This window comes from Xenopus laevis, chromosome 9_10L (assembly GCF_017654675.1).
Source record: "Xenopus laevis strain J_2021 chromosome 9_10L, Xenopus_laevis_v10.1, whole genome shotgun sequence".
In the NCBI taxonomy this organism is placed as follows: Eukaryota; Metazoa; Chordata; class Amphibia; order Anura; family Pipidae; genus Xenopus; species Xenopus laevis.
This window is the reverse complement of record NC_054387.1, coordinates 101,235,380-101,243,764: the sequence shown is the minus strand read 5'-3', so window position 1 is coordinate 101,243,764 and position 8,385 is coordinate 101,235,380. Positions and strand designations below refer to the sequence as shown.

The following is an 8,385-nucleotide window of genomic DNA, read 5'->3' as shown; positions in this document are numbered from 1 at the left end:
CCAAGAAATGAGAGGGGGATTAGTTCACTGTGTAAATAATCTATTAGCTCAGGGACCCAAGGGTACAGGTGAATCCACATTAGTCCACTTAAAATGTGCCCTCTAAAGGCTCTATTTTCCCAGTTTGAGTGAAAACAAAAGCTGCTTCAATTATTGAATCTACTGTGGCGTCTGCATTTGGCCCTTTCACTTGATTAACAGTTATCAGTTGTTAAAAGACATTGGTGCCCATTTTGCACTACTCGTGTTAGTGTACAACGTTCTCCAGTATATGTGATGGTGTATTGGTGTATTGAGCATTAATCTAAGGTAAAATAGTGCTTACTGTAATACAAGTGGGGAGAGCATGGACTACACATTTGCATACATCTAGGAACCCAATCAGATGTTTGTTACCCCTTATGTAATACAAGCACTAAGCATGTTCGGGTGTAGTAATCTGTGGCAACCAGTAAGGTTTTCTGACCAATAAATGCTACCTGGTTGGTTGTGATGAGTTACTAGACAAGTAGCAAACTTACATTATCCCTATAAGCATAGTAACACAGGAAGATAGAAATAAAAACACTTTTTAGGAAGACAGAAGTCTGGGCAAAAAAGGGAGAAATATCAACAGGCTCGGATTTGTGGCAAGGCCACAAAAGCCCTGGCATGGGGCAACAAGATTAAACTGTTTTTACAGTTAAACGTTTTTACACTTCCTTGCACAATAAATATGAAAGCATTCTGTTCTGTGCACAAGAAAAGAATAGTGAGATGCCTTTTTCTTCCTTGCAAAGCCTGGTAAGCATTCCTCCACTTTGCTGATAATTTGGCCAATAGACACAAGTGTTTTCAAACAAGCGTGGTTCAACTGAATAAGCATGGCTGCTCATAGTGAAATCAGTAGATATGAATATGCTGATAAATAAAGCTCTTTGGGCCAAAATGGTTCACTGCCGTTTGCAGGAAAACAAACTACATGAAAAACCCTGCATATACTGTAAATAGGTTATGTTGTTCCTTTAAATGCACAGAATAAAAGACTAACATTTACTTTAACAGAGTGGGCTCATGCTTCAGTGAAAGACATTGCTGCCAACACAGAAATGCCACGCACACATGTTTGATTTGAGAATTCCCATCACTGAGGAATAGAGAACACACATTGTCAAAACATCAAAGAGGAATTTTCTTAAATAATGATTGAATTCCACCTAGGGGTGCATTATTTAATAATCTGGCCCAGTATGATCCTTTGAGTTCTACACGTATAAGCAACATGAAATGCTGTATCCATGAGGGATAATGCCATGGCTAATTAGAGAAAGCATCAATATTCTGATTGTGGCTAAGTCATTGCAAAGCTTATTGTCCTTTAAATGCAGGTATCAGTGCAGATGCATATATTTAATTTAATTACAGTTATGTGGATTTGCAAACAAAAAAACCCTCCAATATGCTCTGTTTAAGAATCGTGCCCTTTCCTTGTCGCAGAATAGGGTTGATGATTCAATCTGTAACATGGAAAGGGTTAACACTTGGGATAGTCTTGATTATGATTAACAACAAATGTATATTTCTGTATTTTCCTGTTCTCCATTGGGGCTGTGTTTTTCTCTCAATCCCCTTCCCCTTTCATGTAGTTGAGGCAAAAGAGCAGCTGCAATGACATTAATAATTACCCTCTGCAGGACACCACTGAAGAAAACCATGGATGAGACATAATTAATTACTCTCTACAGGATACCATAGGAAAAAATATGGTTTACTGTTAAAGGAATACTATACTTCATTTGTTTTCTAATTTTTTTCTTTTGTCTAATCGACAGGGTGATTGTGGTAGATAACTTCCAATATCTGTACAGGTAATACGGTCTCAGCTTGCATTTTCAGTCTTGCATTATGAGCCATTGTCTCAGGTGCAAACACCTATTTTTTATCAGCTCTGAGGGCTCTTACTGACGAGCAGTTTAAGCTGCGCTCCCCTGCGTTTCGTTTTCTGCGTTCAGCCGCAGGGGAGCGAAGGAATAGGCGCATTAAGCTTTTTTCGATGGGGCTGTACTCACACAGGTGCGTGTAGGCGCCGAACGCAGGTTGAGACCCAACATGCTGCATTTTTCCTGCGTTCGGCGCCTACACACGCCTCTGTGAGTACAGCCCCAGTGAAAAAGCTTAATGCGTCTTTTCCTGTGCTCCCCTGTGTTCCATTTTTCTGCGTTCAGCCGCACAGCTTCAACCGCTCGTCAGTAAGAGCCCTAACTTATCAAGTTGAGTTCTAGATAATGTTATACAGGTTTGAAGATTTGTAACAGGTCTAGTAACCCACGGAATCCAGTCACCATTTACCAGGCAATGTAGGCAAGCATCTGATAGAATAACAGACATATTGGTTACCAGACCTATGCACCTATAGTTTCCTAGGTCAGAAGGGTTCATTGAATAATGGGTGGAAGGACCACATGGCTCTCCCAATAGGAGGTTGGAAAGGTGCATTGCATTACAGGTCAATGGGTATGGTTTGAAGATCACATGGGTTCTCCTATGTGCTAAACTCAATCAAGCAAAAATTTTGAGGGTATTTATTATGTTATTATTATTATAGTAACAATCAGAAATAAAGTTTTTATGCAAAATTAGGGGGCTTTCATCCTACATCCACTCTCTGATCCAATCTTCTTCTTCTCCATCTTTTGCTGCTTCTCTCCTACCCTCTGTGTTATTCTGATGTACTATCTGATCAGTATCTACATTTCATGGATAAACACAAAACCATTGCTATATATTTGCCTAATGTTGCATGGTTATAAGACAAGGCTACCAGTATCAAAAGTACATTTTATTTGGCTCCATTCAACTCTCTTCTAGATCAGAATACTACTTGTATCACTACTGAGACCTCGGTTTTGATAAAACCCCATTTCCAGGGTTTATCAAAGAGAATTCAGCTTTTGTTCTGATCATCTTTGAAGCTTTGCAAGCAATTTCAAATAATGAAGGAAGACTGCACAGGAACAGCAGTATAATAAAACTCATCCCTAGCTGTTGGATAAAAAATGGTCTTTTTTTAAATAACTGGATGATTAAATATATAAACTAACCTAAAGTCAGAGTTTGTATGTAACTTAAATGATGTAATTAAATGCAGAACAAGCTTTTGGAAAGCATCAAGAAGCCTATGGGGTGGAGTAAACATATATGATAAATGTAATATGCTTTTTAAAGGGTATACAGGGTTTTTGAGATATTGCCAGTTTTACTTTGTAATGATTTAAAAGGTTCAAAGTCAAGTCAGCAGTTAGCATTTGCTACCAGCATATTGGTAGTTCAGGGTTTCTACCCATGAGCAAATGTTCCATCTTTATTACATTCTCCCATTCAAGCATGAACCCTAGGGTTAATTAGCTATGCCAGCAGCAACCTTGTTAACACCAGGGTGAGCAGTTGCATTGCGTTTGCATTTTTATATACTTTAATACACAATAAAATGGCTAAGATGGTAACCATTCAAACTAGATGGTAACCGTTCCGGCTAGAAGTTCATATCAAGCTAACACAGAATAAGGATGGTGCACTGGTAAAACATACCAGAGATAACATTTGTTTCTTCTTTCTTTTGCCTAATGGAAATATTACAGGATCCATGTATACGTAACTCCATCTAAGCTAGGTTAGACCATCTCCAGTATCGGTTAAATTTGATCTTCTTTCCACAGGATGGGCCTTTGCTACGTGAAAGGGTGAAGGGGAGATTTAATTGGACTATAACTCACTTATGCTGTATTATTAATTTAAAAAAAAAACTGGAAGCCAGAAAGTTGAACATAACAAAAATTAACAGGATTTATTCTCTTAAAGTGCAAATCAGGGTTTTCATACTCACAATCCTTTGAGATATACACATAGTGTACATGTCGGGTAACATGGGCCATGGGCCGCGTGCCATGGGTTACTGCCCAGGTGCAAATTTGCCCAGTGTTTAGAAATGACCCCCTGTGAGCCCTACACTACAGGCCAGAGAGCTACCCCATGCTGTTTGTCCTAGTTGGAGCACAGACTGCTCTTGCTATATAATTCTGTCTCACTTTCCTAGAAAGTGCTCTTACAGAATCAACCCTGTCCTGACTACACCTCATTCACAGGGTCCCTGTATCCCCAACTTCACCAAAGGCCTCGCCACCATGGGCCTTGAGGCCTTCTCCTTTACTGGGGCCCGAGTACCAGGCTTCAAGCAACATCAACTCCCTCCTAAAGTGGAAGGCAAAAGAAGAAGGTCCACCCTCTGCCCAGCACTATACTGAAGTGTGACAGGAAGTGGCCATCAGCTTCTGGGCCAATGATACACTTTACACATTATGTTAATAACCAAAACTGGATACATCCCCCTCCACCCAGCAGCTAGGGAATAAGGAAGTGTAGGGGTTTAATGCCATAGGGGAGCATTAACCTTATGAGTCCCTACATATAATATTGTTGCAGGGTTTTCTGTAGTTTCTATATAAGGGCTACTAACTACTTGCAAATTGTACCTCAATTGAGAGGGCTTTTGTAATGTTTATATGCCAGTCAATCCTATCTATTGACAAAGCCCTTGTCACTCGAAATTGGCTAAATAACAACAATAATATTGATTTATTTTGGGAAATTGTATTCAAACATTACTGGTATTTATTTTCCCCAAGGTGGTGCAAAACAAGTGCCAGAATTCTAGGGTAGCTTTGAAATACGCACTTATACACAAAGGCACGCTGGATAGATAGGTGAACTGCACTATGCTCCCTAATGTATGGGGCCTCCACTTTAATATGACAAACAGCGTTTGCTCCATCTGATGCCCAGTTGGCTCAGTGTGGACACTTTAATAAATGGGAGTACCAGGGTTTTTCAGAGAAGACATATTAGGTAAGCATATTTGTGAGAGAAAACTTGGCTCGCTGCTGCTGGAGTTGGCCTTGATATAAGCTCAGGGCCTTATTTATTAAAATTCAGGTTTGCAGGTAAAAAAAAAAAAAGCCATCCATGCATATGTGATTCTGTTGCACTTACTAATGCTACTTGCACTGATGAATCTGTACTTTGAACTGCTGTCTATCGGGATGGGTGGGTCTTTATTAAGATATAGTGGCAACGTATAGTGATGGGTGAATAAATACGCCAGGCATGGATTTCCGGTGAATTTCCACATTTCGCCACCAGCAAATAAATTAGCGAAACTACGGCGAAAATCCGCCGCAGCAAAAATAAAATTGTTGCGCGCATAACATTGTCACATGTCAAAATTATTCAGTCTCCCATTGACTTTAATGCATTTGGACAAAATAGTTGCATGTATAAAAATTTCTATTGAGTCAAAATTGTTGCGAGTCAAAATTATTTTAACGCCCATTGAGTTCAATGTGTTTAGTGAATTTTTCGTTGTTTAGCAAATTTTGCCGTAAATTCACAAATTTTTCGGTGAATCGAAACCCCAAAGATTCGTCCATCACTAGCAACGTATAGTTCACAGCAACGAGTAAACTGAAACTCTCTGCGGCTAATGTATTAAAGCTTTGCAACTCCAAGTTACCAAGCACTGTGTCAGATCAAGCACAAAATGGTAACTTACATAGATCACTTATCAGCATAGGCAAAAAAGGACTAAGCTTGCCAGATGAAGTTGTCCACAGCATCAAATAAGATGCTGGGGCAAGGATTATCCCATGCCTAACTATGCACGCAACCCATGCTTTGTATATATTAGAAGAGAAGTTGGCTTATATTAGATTTTAAAGGTGAGCTTCCTTATTAATGTTGCTCTTTCTGTATTGCAGACCATGACTACAGAACAAATCACTGCTGTTGCAATTGTTTGCATATAGTTTCAGTTCAATGTTATTATCCTGCACAATACAGCCTACCAATAAAATATCATTCTGAGTTGCCTTGCTGTGTCGATAAAGTATTTAATGTGTATGACACTTATGTCTTGGGTCCCTTTTCTGCAGGTCTTTTACTGTAGAGACGTGAGTCATTTGTATTATAGAACATATTATTCTACAACATATTCAAGCAATAACTAATTTACTGACAGCATATTGCATTTTATGTATTTTATTTATTTGCTATAAAACAGCTTGATAAAGGGCTGTTGTGTGTACCGAGTTCAAATTAACAGGCAAAAATGTCAGTTGAACAGTAGCTTTAGAGGTCTGAATATAGTTGGTCTCACTTCCCATGTTACACTGTATACAGCCGAAGCTCACATTGTAGATGTTGCATTGAACAGAGCAGACAGGCCACATTGATTTATAATGTGCTGGGCAGTAGTTACAAGATATTTAACAAGGATATGTTGCTTTCAATGCAAAAGCGAAAAGGTAAAATATTTACAGATTATCTTAAATTGGGGGCACTTTTATTAACGATGGCAACTGCATCATTGAAAGCTTTAAGGCATAGTCTAGGTAATTGTGAACATATTTTAGCACTGGAAACAATTGCAATTTTACAATTTGCTATTTTACAATTGAAAATCCAACTACAGTAGAACCTCTATTTTATGTTTTTTCAGGGGATCAAAAAGAAAAATGGTGTAAAATCTGGGAAAATGTAAATTCATAAAAACATTATATTGGTGGGACCGCAAAAACATGGTGTAAAATTATGAAGAACTTTTAAATTAGGGTATGTCAAATTGAGGTTTCACTGTAATGCAAAACCATGAGAAGTGAAATCACGTCTCTGCCAAGATGCAACAAAGGCCAATGGGAAGTGTTCTGAATTTTGGCATGTGGATAAAGAAATTTTTTTTCATCTTAAAAAAAAAAAAACATTCTTCATGTGGCTTGGAAATTTATGGAGAACAGCAATTTGGGAAAATGGTCATAATTAATTTCTACAATTTAATGCAAAATTGCAGAAAAATTTTATTTTAATGGAGGTTTTTGCAACGGAAATGTTATGGAAAAAGTTCCTTATTGGAAGTTGTTATACAGGTATGGGACCGGTTATCCAGAATGCTCTGGACCTGGGGTTTTCTGGATAATGGATCTTTCCCTAATTTGGATTTTCATTCCGTAATACCATAATTAGAAAATCATGTAAACATTAAACAAACCCAACTGGTTTTGCTTCCAATAAGGATTAATTATATCTTAATTAGGATCAAGGACAAAGTACTGTTTTATTATGACAGAGAAAAAGGGAATCATTAAAAAAATAAAAAATTTTGGATAAAATGGGGTGTATGGGAGCCAGGCTTTCCGTATTTTGGAGCTTTCTGGATAACGGGTTTTTTCCAAACATGTAGTAGTATAGTATGTTATGTAATAAAAGGGGAGCACTTTGTTACAGTTCAGTTCAACCATAGCAACCAATAAGCAGGTAGGATTTGCCGGCCACCTATTTATTACCATTAATTACCATACCTGGGCTATCTTGTGCCTTTTATTAAATATGATGGTCTGTGACTATTGCCAATAACCAACCTATTTGAAGCCAAGTGTATGCTAAAATAAGTCATGTGAATTATGTTTTTGACGTTTGCTATCCTTATCCATCATTGGAAAGTTTATGTGTATAAATGTTTATTTCAGGCTGTGACAGATAAAAATCTTATTGAGATCTGTCTGGAAGAGCAGATTCCATGGGAGGAAATAAAATTGACTGAACAGATAGAAAACATTGAGGAGCAAATGACGTCAGCCCAGGACACAGTGGCAGAGCTTAAAGCCCAGCTATTCTCTATCAATGACGTGCTAATGCAGGGGCGTCCCCTTGTCCAGGAGAACAACTATGATACAGAGATTCTGGATGAAGAAAACCCAGAAGAATTTGTGAAGGAGGAAATTGAGAGTCTGAAAACTGTTATCGAGATAAAAAATGAATTACTCCGCAAACAGGAAGCCCAGCTGGTGGAATACAGAGACATGATTGAGAAGAACCTGATTCAGGAGAAGAAAAGACTAGAGCAGGAAAACCAAGAACTGAGAATGCTGTCTCAAAGGAAAACAGCCGAAAGCCTCTATTGGACAATCCAACTCAATACATTATTACAAGAGGTGACGGAACTGTCCAACCCACCGACCGGATAAATCCTTCAAGGGATTATTTACTAGCATGCAAAAAGCTTTTATTGCATATAAATAAATGAATGAGAAACAAACAGTCTTACAGTTATATATGTATTACTACTGTACTAAAGGATATATCACTGAAAATTTCCATTTAAGCATTTAATGTGCTATGGATCACATTTTCATCAGGCCTACTGAATTTGCATTCCAATTTGTCTCATTATGTATAATTCCATTACGAATATTATATGCAAGAATATAGCAATTTAACCGAAGTCCAGCTATTTTTAGCCTGGCTACCACAAATTAGACTTGCTAAAGCAAAATCTCTCTGCAAGTTATCTTTCCTATA

The 8,385-nt window shown here is 38.0% G+C and overlaps 1 protein-coding gene across 1 annotated transcript; it reads left to right on the top strand.

Moving 5' to 3' along the window:
* The first annotated feature begins 706 nt into the window (after positions 1-706).
* On the top strand, positions 707-8,051 carry LOC108701533 (coiled-coil domain-containing protein 69-A-like). Its single transcript, XM_041576293.1, has 2 exons — positions 707-783; positions 7,554-8,051. Exons 1-2 carry the CDS (start codon positions 757-759, stop codon positions 8,049-8,051), a joined length of 525 nt encoding a protein of 174 aa, XP_041432227.1. The 5' UTR covers positions 707-756.
* The last annotated feature ends 334 nt before the right edge of the window (positions 8,052-8,385 follow it).

What these genes read in the sequence shown, in the direction of transcription:
- LOC108701533 (XM_041576293.1), top strand. Translation starts at nt 757, where the DNA reads ATGCCTTTTTCTTCCTTGCAAAGCCTG. An exon ending in TTTCTTCCTTGCAAAGCCTG is followed by an intron (nt 784 to 7,553) that starts GTAAGCATTCCT and finishes TGTTTATTTCAG; the next exon opens with GCTGTGACAGATAAAAATCT.